Source organism: Phlebotomus argentipes, unplaced genomic scaffold (genome assembly GCF_947086385.1).
Source record: "Phlebotomus argentipes unplaced genomic scaffold, Phlebotomus argentipes genome assembly scaffold_18, whole genome shotgun sequence".
Taxonomy (NCBI): domain Eukaryota; kingdom Metazoa; phylum Arthropoda; class Insecta; order Diptera; family Psychodidae; genus Phlebotomus; species Phlebotomus argentipes.
Window position 1 is genome coordinate 10493809 of NW_026776177.1, and position 14220 is coordinate 10508028.

General features: G+C 40.5%; 5 protein-coding genes across 7 annotated transcripts; 3 read left to right on the top strand and 2 right to left on the bottom strand.

Moving 5' to 3' along the window:
- Positions 1 to 37: 37 nt before the first annotated feature.
- Positions 38 to 2207, bottom strand: LOC132261238 (zinc finger protein 99-like). 2 transcript variants are annotated; one of them, XM_059759948.1, is made up of 3 exons: positions 2106 to 2207; positions 715 to 2008; positions 38 to 655 (listed from the first exon to the last, which is right to left on the bottom strand). In XM_059759948.1, exons 1-3 carry the CDS (start codon positions 2201 to 2203, stop codon positions 38 to 40), a joined length of 2010 nt encoding a protein of 669 aa, XP_059615931.1. In that variant the 5' UTR covers positions 2204 to 2207. The 2 variants fall into 2 exon arrangements, with proteins under 2 accessions (XP_059615931.1, XP_059615932.1); XM_059759949.1 differs by having other exon boundaries at positions 2093 to 2176.
- Positions 2208 to 2615: 408 nt separating this feature from the next.
- On the top strand, positions 2616 to 4519 carry LOC132261240 (protein prune homolog 2). 2 transcript variants are annotated; one of them, XM_059759952.1, is made up of 4 exons: positions 2616 to 2704; positions 2774 to 3727; positions 3781 to 3888; positions 3949 to 4519. In XM_059759952.1, exons 1-4 carry the CDS (start codon positions 2700 to 2702, stop codon positions 4178 to 4180), a joined length of 1299 nt encoding a protein of 432 aa, XP_059615935.1. In that variant the 5' UTR covers positions 2616 to 2699; the 3' UTR covers positions 4181 to 4519. The 2 variants fall into 2 exon arrangements, with proteins under 2 accessions (XP_059615935.1, XP_059615934.1); XM_059759951.1 differs by having other exon boundaries at positions 2700 to 3727.
- A 122-nt stretch (positions 4520 to 4641) lies between these two features.
- Positions 4642 to 5616, bottom strand: LOC132261242 (translocon-associated protein subunit beta). The gene is made up of 3 exons (XM_059759953.1): positions 5495 to 5616; positions 5066 to 5437; positions 4642 to 4992 (listed from the first exon to the last, which is right to left on the bottom strand). The coding sequence occupies exons 2-3, from the start codon at positions 5435 to 5437 to the stop codon at positions 4789 to 4791; spliced, it is 576 nt and encodes a 191-aa protein (XP_059615936.1). The 5' UTR covers positions 5495 to 5616; the 3' UTR covers positions 4642 to 4788.
- An 80-nt stretch (positions 5617 to 5696) lies between these two features.
- Positions 5697 to 8250, top strand: LOC132261239 (phosphoglucomutase). Its single transcript, XM_059759950.1, has 4 exons — positions 5697 to 6293; positions 6351 to 7145; positions 7218 to 7372; positions 7495 to 8250. Exons 1-4 carry the CDS (start codon positions 6216 to 6218, stop codon positions 8147 to 8149), a joined length of 1683 nt encoding a protein of 560 aa, XP_059615933.1. The 5' UTR covers positions 5697 to 6215; the 3' UTR covers positions 8150 to 8250.
- A 781-nt stretch (positions 8251 to 9031) lies between these two features.
- LOC132261089 (SEC14-like protein 2) lies at positions 9032 to 14185 on the top strand. Its single transcript, XM_059759632.1, has 7 exons — positions 9032 to 9466; positions 12210 to 12279; positions 12355 to 12398; positions 12461 to 12578; positions 12634 to 12848; positions 12929 to 13502; positions 13585 to 14185. The coding sequence occupies exons 1-7, from the start codon at positions 9413 to 9415 to the stop codon at positions 13695 to 13697; spliced, it is 1188 nt and encodes a 395-aa protein (XP_059615615.1). The 5' UTR covers positions 9032 to 9412; the 3' UTR covers positions 13698 to 14185.
- Positions 14186 to 14220: the final 35 nt, after the last annotated feature.

A 14220-nucleotide genomic window follows, 5' to 3' on the forward strand; every position in this document is an offset into this window, starting at 1 on the left:
CCTGGAGGAATTTCTGATGGGAATTGATATTGTTTAGTCAACCAATGTTCCCAAAGTGCACATATTGAAGTGCTTGTTCATTTGCTTCGCCTTTAAAATATTGCTGTCCTCCGAGAGACACTGTCGATGTTGGCTGCATTGAGACAGGCGTTAGCATCCTCAATTGCTGCATTTCATGGCCGGGCGATACTATACTCGATACTATATGAGTCTGACTCGGAATAGATATGGACTCAGTTTTGGATTCCCTCTTAAAATGTTGCTGTCCTTCAATTGACTGCACTGAAGTCTGAGCTAGCACTTTGTATTCTTGGACAGACGATGTAAGACTCTGATGAGAAATATGAGGTGGTAAAGATTGCATCTCTGGAGATTGAATATTCTTGATTTTCATTTTCTTCGGCGCCTTCTTCTTCATTCCTTCCACTTTCTTGGGCATTGGCTCCTTATTGGTGATGCCATGATGCAAAGATAAATGTCTCACCAAATATCTCTTGGTCTGGAACGTCATATCGCAGTGATCGCATTTGAATATAATGGATTTGTGTCGGGCATTTATGTGATCGCGCAGAAAACGCCTGTCTGTGTAGAATTTATCACAGCTAATGCATCCGAAGATCTTTCCGTGTCGCCCAGGTCCCGGTACCACCGAAATCTGTGACAAAAATGAGTGGTTAAAGAAATTTCAGGTAATTTTAGACTGATCCAATTTACCCCGTCCTTGTGATCTTCAGCGTGCTGACGGTAGGTCAAAATGCTGTTCATCGTGACATTACATTCATCACAGTGCAAACCGTTGAAGTGACTCTCAATACGATGCGTCCGCAGTTCTGCCATTCTGTAGGCCAGAAAGTCGCATTCGGGACACTTTCGTTCCTTGCCTATCTCCGCCTTACTGCCAACTATTCTCGCGCACGTCGCTCTCTGCTTCTCATTCACCTTCGTCCGCAGATGCACCCTCTTAAAGTGCCGCCTGAGACGCGCCTTCGTCCCATAAGAATACCCACACAGATCACATATCAGTTTCAAGTCCCTGTGCACAAAGTTGATGTGCTCAGTTAAGGCGTATTTAAACACGTACGCCTTGCCACAAGGCTCACAGCGATAGGGACGTAGCAACTTCTCCGGATCTCCAGTTCCGTGAGCCACTCTTCTGTGGACCACCAGGAGATTCGGATAGGCGAATGCTTCACCGCACAATTTGCACTTGAATGTCTTCTCCTTTGTATGCGACACCAGATGCAGGCGATAGCTGAAAGAGCTTCTCAATTCCTTGCCACAATACTCGCAAGTGTGAATCTTGGGATGTTCGCGGCTCTGGTGATTGCGTCTCTCATTCACTGTGGCAAACTTTTGTGGACACTGACTGCACTTGTACAGAATTCCACCATTCATGAGATCCTGATTCACTCCAGGCGGTGCTTGACAACTATCATCAATCGCCGGAATTACATGGAGATCCAGGAGTTCCTGAGGCAGTGGCAATCTCTCAATGTGTTTCTCCACGTGGATAATAAAGGCATTTTGAAAGCGAAAGCTCTCACTGCAAACCTCACAATTGTACTTCTTCTCCTTTGCATGATACTCACGGTGGAGACGCAGTATTTTTGCCGTAGAAAATCTTCTGCTGCATACTCTGCAATCATATAGCTTCTCAACTTTGTGGCAAATTTTGTGGCATTCTAAGAATTTCTGGGTTGTAAATATTTTTCCACATTGCGAACAAGGACACGGATTTTCGTGTGTCACCTTTCGATTACTATAGTGCTCATCGAGGTGCTTCGACAGGGGATAGGCTTTCGTATAGGATTTCTGGCAAATGTAGCAATGCAGCAGAGGAAGTGAAGGATTCTTCCGGCCATCCTCGTGTGATTTCACCTTCTTACTCAATGTCTTCTTGCTATTCTTCCTGTCATGAGCATCTCTCTCGTCACTATCCTTATCGTCATCCTCACTGCCTGATGAATCGGGGGAAATACAGCGTTTCTTGTTCCTCAACGTCATGCACCTGCAAAAATATTTTTTATATTTCATTCATCGAAAAGTTACTCACTTTTGGCTCCCACTGTATGAATTCACAATGAAAACATACCACAAAAACTCACCGCTGTTCTGGCCCTAATTCATCGTCCTTGTCTTTTATATTCGTCACAGTTTTAGTTATTTCTTCAGCATTACACGCACTTTCCTCAGAATTGTTCATTTCTAAACAGGAACTGTTGTATTAATTAAATTTTCTTCACCCAAAAACGCGTCTCGTACGTATCAGTGCGACTCTACAATTTCGAAGTTCGCTTTTGGCTGTCAAGTGTATTTTTGGATGTCTTTCCCAGTTGAACATGAACAATATCATACAACTGAGAAGTAGTAATTCTCAAAGGATTTTGAGTGAAAAATATATCGGAGCAGTTGCAGTAAAAGATTTCCCAATTTTCTAATGGAATGTATTTTTTTTTACAAAGAATATTTTTAAAGACAAAGTAGGATTTAATCTCTAATCAATATTCGTTAATAATTATTTTTATGTGATGTTAGATTCGGATGAAGGAAGTTTTTGCCAGCTGGGATTTTAGGTCCTTTTTCATCCTTCTGGTCCTTCCTTCCAATAACACTCTGTCACTCACTAGTTTTGTAGTGATAATAATATTCCAAATTCATTGAAATGAATTCTTCACACAATTTGCAGCAGTAAAATATTTATGAGGTATTCTTCCCTAATTCAGCAAATGCATTTTAGCATTGCATCTACTTGTGATATACTTCTGTATTACAGCCAGAATCTCGACAGCCCAGGATTCGCGGAAGCGAAAATGGACATTTCGTCAGAGACGACATCCCAATCTCAGGAATCTCCAGGGATCACATCTCCAGACGATGATGGAAACACATTCCACCAGCCTTGTACAGCAATAGTCAGTGAGGGGAACTCTAGCACTAGAAGTGGCCTCACACTCACCAACAGTCATCCTTTGATGTCGCCCGTCATCACGGACAGTGACTCGGAAAATGGTCACAAGTCCCCCTCCAAGTTTGCTTTCCCGGACGTCGTGCCGGCCAAAGAGACCACCCAGCGACTCAAGACGCCGCACACATCTACTCCAAATAAGGCCTCCTTATGGGAAAGGAAAGTCAACTCCACGCTAACAGCAAAACTGAGCAGCCTCGACATTGTGGACAATCCCTGTGGACGGAAGAAAGTGTCTAAGGACTTGAGTCCCGACAGAATGGCAAGCAGTGGATCTGAGCAGGACTTATCGCAATATCACGCCTCTGTGACGCCGTCCTTTCAGTCCGTGGCACTCGTCTCGCGGATGGCAACAACATCCAATGACCAGCGAAGCCAGAGAAAAGTATTAGTGCCATCGGATCTGCTTTCAGATGTGTCGTCCGTTGAGTCACTCTCAAATCGCAGCTTTGACGATGCTTTTGATCCCAATGTCCTGTCCGGGAGTCCCGTGAGTTCGCTGTTTGACAATAATATCTTCAACGATGACGATGAATGCGTTGGAAGGGAGGATCCGATTGATCCTTCCAAGCAAAAAATCGTCCTTCCAGATGGAAGAACCCGTGAGATTGATATGAAAGTAATTGAACCATACAAGAGAGTCCTTTCGCACGGTGGATACCTTAAGACTGCCGGACAGAATGCCATCATTGTCTTCAGTGCTTGCTATCTTCCAGATAGATCGAGAACTGACTATCACTACGTCATGGATAGCTTGTTCTTGTAAGTCGCTACCAGGATTCTGTGTATCTGGCATTAACACCTCGTTCTTATAGGTACGTGGTTCAGACCCTTGAACAACTGATAACGGACGATTACGTGATGGTCTATCTTCATGGCGGTTCTTGCCGAAGCAATGTTCCTCCTTTTCATTGGCTGAGAAAGTAAGTATATTGAGCACAGCCTCTTGTCTTTCCCTCTTGCATGTCCTGCTCATTTTACAGGTGCTACCAACTCCTCGATAGGCGTCTGAGGAAGAGACTCAAAACTCTTTACATGGTTCATCCGACATTCTGGCTTAAATCGCTCGTTCTTATGTCACGCCCGTTCATAAGCTCCAAGTTCTGGCGCAAACTCATCTATGTGAAGAACCTAGAGGACCTGTGCGTAATGGTGCCAGTGGAGAAAGCCGCTATTCCCGAGAAAGTCAAGAGTTACAACACCAAATGTGTGTGATAAAGGATATTTTTCCTGATTTCTAATCTAATTTGGTCGTACAAAAATCTCATTTCATTTGATCTCAAAGGACAAAATGTCTGGCTTATGTATGCTGTTGAGTTCCTATATAAGTAATTGTACATAAAATAGCTGAAAATCTTGGTAAATTGATAAGAACATGAAACTTTGATGAAAATAGGAATGGAGACACATCGAAAGTAGCGAGATTAGCGAAATAATGAACTCTATGCACATTTCAAGTGTATTGATTAATTATACCAAAGAAAGTAAACCGTCTGTTATAAGTTTTAGAGACAACTTCTAGCTAATGAAAATTTTTCAGTTTTCATTTTAAATCAGTTTATAGACTTGGTTTTGTTAGAAAAGCGTATATATATGAAAATTGCAATCTTTTCGTGATTAATTTGCATGGATTTTCCGGAATAGTGTTGGTGTAGAAAGCAAATAAAACAATAAAATCATCTGTGGAAATCTCAGCCTTTTCTTCATTCTTCTTGGTACACAAAAGGATTTGATTTCCTTAAATCTCTTCCTCACTCAGTGCGCGATGTTCAGATGAAGAAAGTAAGTGGGATGAATGATGTTTGGGAAAAATCCAAATCTCTTTAGTGTCCCTTCTTTGATGGTTTGGCGAATTTCTCATATTTCGACTTGGAAGAGTGCCACAATCCGAATGGAATCACCAGTGAAGGCAGAATCATCACAATAAAAGCTGCCCAGTCGAAGAAGTGCGAGGAGAACCTCTTGTTGAAGTCCACCAGAGCCACAATACCACCCTCGCCTGGCTCGGAAGTGATCGATTCCTGAATCTGGAGCAATAAAGAAATTGTTTGTCTTGAAGAATCCTCTTAGGGAGAGTGAGAAAAAGTGCGATTTACTCACCACATTTGAGTCCTCGTTGATTTTGTACGTAACTTCAGCGGCAGTGAAGTTGTAGTATCCAAAGGATTTGGGCCTGACCACAACAATGTGTGTCACATTCGTCTGCGGTGCAATGCGATCGAAATGTGCCCTGAGCTGTCCTCCAGCAATATCGAATGCTTCCGGATGGAATCCATGATCTGTGAGTTGCACATTCACCGCGGCTCCATTGCCAACATTGAAGAGTGTGTATTTCACCACGACGTCCTTGTTCTCAACCAGATATTTGTTCAGGATTTGCTTGGACACTAGCAGGCGAGCATTCGAGTCCTCCTCCGCCAAAGCAGCAGCAATGCCAATGACCACAAAAACTAGCAAACTTTTGGAGATCATCTGCAAATCACAAAATAATCACAATCTCTCACAGGACAACAAAGCGTAAATACATACTTTTCCTTAATCTAGCAGGCCTTGTGAAGACTTCCAGGAGAAGAGAATATTTTGCTTGGCCAGACCGGTGACACGTTGCCTAGAAATCCCTCACTTGTGTGCGTACTTCAATGAAAAAGTGGCACTCACCAAATGACGTGTTGATGATTTGTTCGACCAGCGCGCCCCCTTCCGTAAATCACAAGCAACACTTCCGAACATGCAAAATTGAGCTTTTCATTCCTTGTGTGATTGAACGAGAAATCCATTATCATTGCAAGAGGAAAAGATGTGAGGGGAACACGAATTAGAAAAGTACAGGTCTGGTTAGACCACTCAAAAGTTAACAATTAAAACAACAAAAAGTTCTCTAATTTCCCCAAATATAAGGATACTAAATTCTTCTAATCTCGTTGGAAGTCACTTCCAAGTTCATCCCCAAAATCCCAGTTAAGCATAAGCAAAACTAACTACATAGTTCGAAATTTCAAGTGTGTTAATCGCATCAGACTAATATTTTCCATGCAACTATTTCATTGATAACCATTCAGTTGCATCGTTTGACTATTTTGACCTTCACTGACCTATTCAACATTATCTCAGTGTTGGGATAATCTCTTTATCATTTTCTGAACGGTTTTCAAGAGATCCACAGTGAATTTTGTAAAGTTGCCTTTCATTGAACACTGTTCTGGAGAATTTGCTTGTCATCAAGTGCAACTGTGCTCAAGAGGGTAAAAGAATGGCTCTTACACTGTCTACAATTGCAACTACTCCGTTTGAGGGACAAAAGCCGGGCACGAGTGGCTTGAGGAAGAAGGTGAGATACACTTGATGTCATGTGGAATTGTACTGAAACAATGCCCTGAATCAACAGGTCAAAGTCTTCACTGAGAAAAACTACACTGAAAACTTCGTGCAGTGCATTTTGGATGCCAATGGGAAGGCAATTGAAGGCTCAACACTCGTTCTTGGAGGCGATGGACGATATTATTGTCGGCAAGCCTGTGAGATTATCGTTAGGATTTGTGCCGCTAATGGAGTGTCTCGCCTCATCGTTGGCCAGAATGGAATACTCTCAACGCCGGCCGTCTCGAGTCTCATTCGCTCCAACAAAGCTCTGGGTGGCATTGTGCTGACAGCCTCACACAATCCTGGTGGTCCAGACAATGATTTCGGCATTAAGTTCAACTGTGAGAACGGTGGTCCAGCTCCCGACAGTGTCACCAATGCCATTTACAAGCTCTCCACTGCCATTTCGTCGTACAAAATTGTGGAGCAACTCCAAATTGATCTATCAAAAATTGCTACAAACACTTACCAAATCGCTGAGAAGACCTTCACTGTGGACGTTGTGGATTCTGTGGCCAATTATGTCGCTCTAATGCGAGATATCTTTGATTTCGAGAAGCTTCGCAATTTGGTGACTGGGAAAGTCACTGGGAAGCCTCTTAAGATGAGAATTGACGCAATGAATGGCGTGACTGGAGACTACGTCCGCGAGATCTTCCTCAACTGCCTTGGCGCTACGCCGGAAAGTGTGGTCCACACAACTCCTCTTGAAGACTTCGGTGGTTTGCATCCGGATCCCAATCTCACCTATGCCAAGGATCTGGTGGACACTGTAAGAAGTGGAGATTATGACATTGGTGCTGCATTTGATGGCGATGGTGTAAGTTTATCTCTCTCTCTCTCTCTAACTCTGGCATTTGTCTTTTCACTTTTGCATTTCCTCTCATTGCAGGACAGAAATATGATAATTGGAAGGAATGCATTTTTTGTAACTCCCAGTGATTCTCTGGCAGTAATCGCCCACTACCTCGAAGCAATTCCATACTTTCGTAAAAATGGTGTCACTGGTCTGGCCAGAAGTATGCCAACAGCATCAGCAGTGGACTTGTGAGTATGTCAATCACTAATTCTCACCATTCACTTCAAATGCTTTAACTCGTCGAACCTCTATATATTTTTACCATAATGACCATATAGATTTATTATGTTCTCTATTTATTCCTGTACAGAGTGGCAAAGAAGCTTAATAAGGAAATCTTTGAAGTTCCGACTGGATGGAAGTATTTTGGGAATCTTATGGATGCCAATCGTCTATGTCTCTGTGGTGAAGAGAGTTTCGGGACAGGATCCAATCATATACGCGAGAAGGATGGCATTTGGGCCCTCCTGGCCTGGCTCTCAGTCATGGAGCACACGGGAAAGGGTGTTGAGGACATCCTGAAGGCTCACTGGGCATCTTATGGTCGCAACTACTTCACCCGCTATGATTACGAGGAGTGCGATGCCGGAAAGTGCAACACAATGATGGAGGAGATGGAAAAACTTATAACGGATCCTGCCTTTGTTGGTCAACAGTTTCAGAGTGGCAGCAAGAGTTACGTGGTCAAAGTGGCGGACAATTTCAGCTACAGCGATCCCATTGATAAATCCCTGGCCACCAAACAAGGTTTGCGAGTGGTTTTCGCCGATGGAAGTCGCATTGTGATGCGACTGAGCGGAACAGGAAGTTCTGGCGCCACTGTTCGATTGTACATTGACTCATACGAACGTGAAAACGTCCTCGGTCTCGCCAGTGACATGCTGAAGCCACTCATCGAGATCGCACTCCAAATCTCAAAGTTGGCCCAATTTACAGGTCGCAATGCACCCACTGTCATTACATGAGCAGCCCATTAACAGTAATCTGGAGCTCTGAGTCAAGAGGAAACTACTTGAATAAAGTCTATTGTTTGCGTTGGAAAATCAAATAAAATTACTTAGCAAAAGATGTTTAATTCGTTTTTTTTGGCCTGGCTTTGTTGGTCAAGATATTCTACTCTATCAAGGGCGAATTCGCATTGATTGATAAGATAAGGCGAAGAGTGACTTAAAATTTCCCGAGAAATATTAGTAGCATTTGTGCCACATTCATTTATTAATATCAAAATTCGCTTTTACTGGCGGATAATTTATGGAAGTGGCCTTTTATTCATGCAAATGTTCAAAAATAAAACACTGAACTATGGGCATTTCCTTCAAATTTTGATCAAGGCTATATAATTAATAAAAATAAATGCCTATTTATTTACTTTACCATTTTTCACATCCCATCAATTAGTGATTAATTTGCAATTAAAAGACTTTTCCTATCGCGCATTTCAAATGAGTGCTGAAGATGTGAGATTCACAATTAAAATGATTACATTCGCGTTGCTAATAATTTGTCTGTTTTTACTGTGTGTAAATTACCAGTGTTGGAGAGACACCAAATTATTCATCTCCACAATTGCATAATCAATTGTTGTGCAGTGCAAATACAAAGAGACTCTCCAGCAGTTGCTGTAGTGAAAAGTGTAAGAAATTTCTCAGACAGAATGATACTCTTTGCATCTTCACTCTTTTCTCAGTAATGTTGTGTTATTGCTTGTAAACAAATATTCCTCCACGCAGCGCGAGTTCAACGTGAGAGTTCGCGCTTGGGAGCTGATCGGAAAGTTCTCGGGAAAAGGTGGTGGGAAGGTGGAAGCGCGAGCCGATCATTTCAATGTGAGTGATTCAGTTGAACAAATCATCTCGTCTTACTTGGACACAAATCTGAGAAAGAGTGTATACAATAAATTTTCGAATATACCGAGGAAAAAAAAACCGTGTGCCACAAAGTTTCTTTCTTCTCTCTCTCTATTTGTGAAAGTGTGTGTCCATCTTATCACTCTGCGTGCTTTTATCATCAAAATATCTCATATTTCGTTTACCCTTTGTTCCACCTTATAAAATTAAAGTGCTTCTAACTCTATGTGATCTTCCTGAGTCATTAAGCAATTCAGTCTTTTCTGAGTCTTTTATTGTGTCTGTGGAGTTTTTGTGATACCAAAAATCGATTAATATTCACGAAACACACATACGGATTTACAACACTGAACAACAGATTTTCGGCAACACCTCATCATCATGGCATCGCGATCATCTCTTCTGCAAGATGATCAAAAATTTGCACTCATGAAGGTAAAAACTAGATCATGGACTTTAAAAAATCACTGTGAGGCCATTACAAATACAGCAAAGAGAACATCAAATGTCATTGTGCACAGATCTGTAACCGTTTTATAAAAAAGTATACTCCAGCTACTAAGTAAGAACAAAAAGGCAATTTTTTCTTAATATCCCCTCTCAAGGTCGCTCAGTAACTTAATAAACGTTATGGAAATTCCCACATTAGCATCAGCATTCTTTCTGCATCACACAAAGTTAACAATTTCTTAGAGAACAATTTGGAATATCTGCGAATAAACCGTTGCAAGAGAATAAATCTGAGAAAGTGGGATTTTTTGCACAAGATGAAAATATGAATTTCGAATTTTTTGAAAGCTTGATCATTTCAAATCGCTTTCTGGTGACTTTTTGGACAACAAACAGAAAATCAAATGTGTTATGTTTTTATTATGAAGCATAACAAGAAGTCAGGCAAATGCCCTTTAAGATTACAAAAAATCACTTCAAAATGTCAATTGAGTGCAAAGCTGCTGCTAAAATCCCAATCAAAGACGAAGAGAGTAAATCATTTGTGAAATTTTCATTCAATTTGTTGCTGTGCAAGTGTTGGTTTTTAGTATGCGGCAGAAAGAAATATATAGCCTCTAAAATCGCATCTCTCCAGCAATCAAGGTCTTTCAGTGGCGCAATGTGCCTCTGTCAGCTATGCTTTCCCGCTTTAATTGCTCGTCTTAAGAGAGGCAAGACATAAATGTTGAAATTTGATGACGAAAAGTCCAGCACTTGTTCACGAATTTCCACACAAAACGCTACAGCAAAATTCGTCTCTGTAATTTTTTGCCTAACAAAATTCATGTTTCACTGCTGTAAAACATCTCACTTGTAATTGTTCACATGATTTTATCTACAACAACTCATCATGTATATGAGCTGTGTATGCTCACAAAGTGTATATGCAGAAATACATGATATAAAATATTAGTATTTCAACGTCAGACTGCAGAAAAAAAAGCAGAGAAATATCAATTGTAATATAAAAAAAAGCACAAACGTTCTATAACTGAAGAAAATTGCAGAAAACGACACATAATTACGCTAGATATTTATCACTATAGTTACTCAGAGATGGTGAAACATTAGAATTTGCAATGAAGGCGAGACTCGTGGTCGTGGTGCTTCCGTGAATTCATTGGATTGCACAGAGTGTGTGCCTTTTTATCCCACACACCATTAAGCTATTGTATAGTAATAATATCACTTCTACCTTTTAATTACTCTCACTCAAGTTTCTACAATCTATATCTTGTGCATCGTTGCGCATGGGGAAAAAAAGCGACAGCAAAGATGGCCCTCAAAATGGAAATTATCTCCAAAGGATTTCAAAGTCAAGTTTAATTAGCAGTAGCAGTATTTCTCCAGTCATTTTGTCGCTTTTTATTCACCTCTAGCCTATTTTCTTCAATTAAGTCCATAATTATATGCTAAAGTCTTTGTGATTTACGTGACTAGAGTGAGGTTGCCAAAGATATACTTTTAATCATAAAGAAAATTAGATGTTAAATTTGATATATTTGAAGGCTTCATTGCCACTTCTTTTCAACGGATCATTAATTAATGTGACAATCCTTGGACACACGAAAAAATTACATTTTGAAAGCTCAATTAGTTTGACGCGGAGGAGGTTCAAGTTTCTCCACTGAAAGTCAATCACACACAAGCAAGGAGGAAATAACACGAAGAATTTTATTGCCTCTATATGTGCATATATCTAGATTAGAGATTCGCAATACATTCACTTGTTTATAAGGAAATAAAGCGATATGAATATTCTATGATCTAAAGTAATTCAAGTGATTCAATTATTTTTATATACAATGTAGGGGAAGGCAGGGTAGTTTAAGAATTTCAATATCGACTAGTGAATTTGGGTAACAGAAAAGCACAAAAATCAAGCTTTAAGCCTAGAATGGCTCAGCTGAACGATACAGAATTTGCTATCCATTCTGTGGTGCCCTCCTCTACCCTAACAAATTTATGTGCAGGACAAGTACCACATTCTGTAGATAATCTCCCCTTGAATGTCTGGCCGATCGCATTAGCGCTAGTCATTCTTCTTCAATAGCATTCTTCTTGCACAGCAAAGAGAGATCTATCAATAGCAAAAATTACGTTGACATTCCCGCTCATGAGACACACAAAAGCATGTCTCTATAAAGTGAAAGCTAGATAGGATGGCGAAATGGCAAAGGCTTAATACTTTCAAGGACAATGTATGCAAAAACATACTCGCAATTAAAAACAAGCCATTATGAAACATTCTTTTTTAGTGTGTGGAATAGAAAGATAGAAAGGTAAAGGCGCAAAGGAAGGCGACACTGTATATGACGAACGTCATACTTAATAACCAATTCAATATTGCAAATTAGTTCCGGCAGAATCCAAATTACAGTACATCAGTTGCTTTGTCTGAAGTGAATCGGGAGGTTTTTGCGTGAAATGCGACGTTCCTCGCCTGATTTTGCATAGAACTCATTCAAGTTTTCACCTCAAATGCTCGATCATTGCAATAAATTGGAGAATGTTAGCGTAGATCACATTTTTTCCAGCATTAACTTTTTCCCTCAATTCAATCTCATGAAACTCGAGATTGGTCAACATTGTGCTCAAAAGAGCAATTCAATTAAGTATTTCTCGCACACAATAAACTTTTCCCTTGTTGATTGTCTTTTACCCTTTTTTTTTGCTATCGTTTCAGTTTCGCCGAAGTGTGGCGGATGTATTGAAACCAGAACACGACGATTATTACCTGCTTCGATGGCTTCGAGGTTTGTATAGCTATTTGTTTTCATTTTCATTTCATATCACAATTGCCAAATTTGTTTCTTTCCTAAAAATTTCAGCAAGAAACTGGAATCCCGATGCAGCGGAAAAAATGCTGAGAAATGTAAGAACCAGTTTTAGAGACTCTAATTTGCTTGTCATTCACGTGTTTATTTTATTTAACAGAGTGTGAAATGGCGCGAAAGATGGGGCGTGGATAAAATAGAAAATTGGAAAACTCCTCAACCACTTTTAGACTATCTCGTCCATGGATTGGCAGGATATGACAAGGAAGGAGCGCCTTGTATGTTAAATTAAATTGTCCTGGAAGAATTTGGCTAACAGACTCTCACTTGCAGTCATTGTGGTGCCTTTCGGACCTCTGGACATGTGGGGAATTCTTCACACAGTTTCTCAAGGCGATCTAATTCGGGTGACGATACAGTATCTGGAGAAATACCTTCAACTTGCCTACAAGCAGAGCCTCGAACATGGCAACAATGCGCGTCAATTGGTAGTTCTCTTCGATATGGAAGGATTCAATGTGAAGCAATACATGTGGCGCCCTGCAGCGGTGAGTATCTTCGCAAACTCCGCCCTTTCGAAAGCCCCGCCCCATTAGGTGTCTCTATCACGGTGCTTTCTTATTTCCAGGAAGCTGTTATTCAACTCATCAAAATGTATGAGGCTAATTATCCGGAAATCCTCAAATACTGCTACATTATAAATGCACCAAAAGTCTTTGCCTTCGTCTTCAATATGGTGCGAAAGTTTCTTGATGAGTACACTATGAGTAAGATTAACATCTACAAGGCAGATCCGCAAAAATGGTTACCCGCGATCCTTGAGCGTATAGACGAAGCAAGCCTACTGAAACACTACGGTGGAACGATGGTGGACAGCAAGGGTGATCCCAAATGCCAGGAATTCATCATGTGGGGTGGAAAAGTACCAGAAGCGATCTATAGTAAAAATGACGATGAGAACAACAATGACTTCAGCGAAACGACAATTCGCAAAGGTGGAAAGCTCAAGATGGAGTTCGATTGCAAAGATATTGGATGCCTCCTCAAGTGGGAATTCCGAACATACGAGCACGATATTAAGTTTGGCATAAAGTGCAAGAATGAGAAAACTGGAGAGATTGTGGAGGAAGTTCCACTGAAGCGCGTCGCGTCGCATCAACTCGATGAAGTGGGCTTCATCTCATGCCATCCTAATTGTAAATGTGCGTCATTTACCCGTTTTTTTCACTCTCTCTCTCTGTCTTCCATACTAATTTTACTTTTCTCTTAATTACTCGTTCTCAGATTTCGTCGTGTTCGACAACACGTACAGTTACCTGAGGAATAAGAAGATTCGCTATTCGGTCATGCTGACAGAGCCAATGGACGAACCTGACATTCTGGATGTGATAGATTGAAATCAATAATTTGAAAAAGAAACTTCGCTGTGAAATCTTTTATAAGAAGACCTTAAAATATGTTTTACCAAATACTACCAATGAATAGTGAGAGAAAAGTTTGACGAGCATGTATAATCGGTGAAGAGAGATTTTTGATATTATTAGGCAGTGCTTTTTGAGGGGCGTAGTATTAATGAAAAGAAGATTGTAAAGTAATTAACTTACAGACAAAGGCTGTACGATTTGATGTTTCTCGTCTTCCATGATCATTCTTCTAAAGAGTGAGTGCAGTTTTGTGTACAGCAAACGTAAGATGATAATCTGTGAAAGTTTACAGGTAACATGTTAACCAATAAGTAGTTGGATTCTGGCTTTAAGTAAATACATATTCACGGGGGGTTTTTTGTTATCATTTTGAAACCAATATTGAAAGAATTTTATATGCTTTATAATGGGAAATTGATTATGAAGAAAATAAAGTGAGTAAAAATGTTGGACACCATGTATTTTATTCTACTCATTAATTTATGTTTATGCTTAG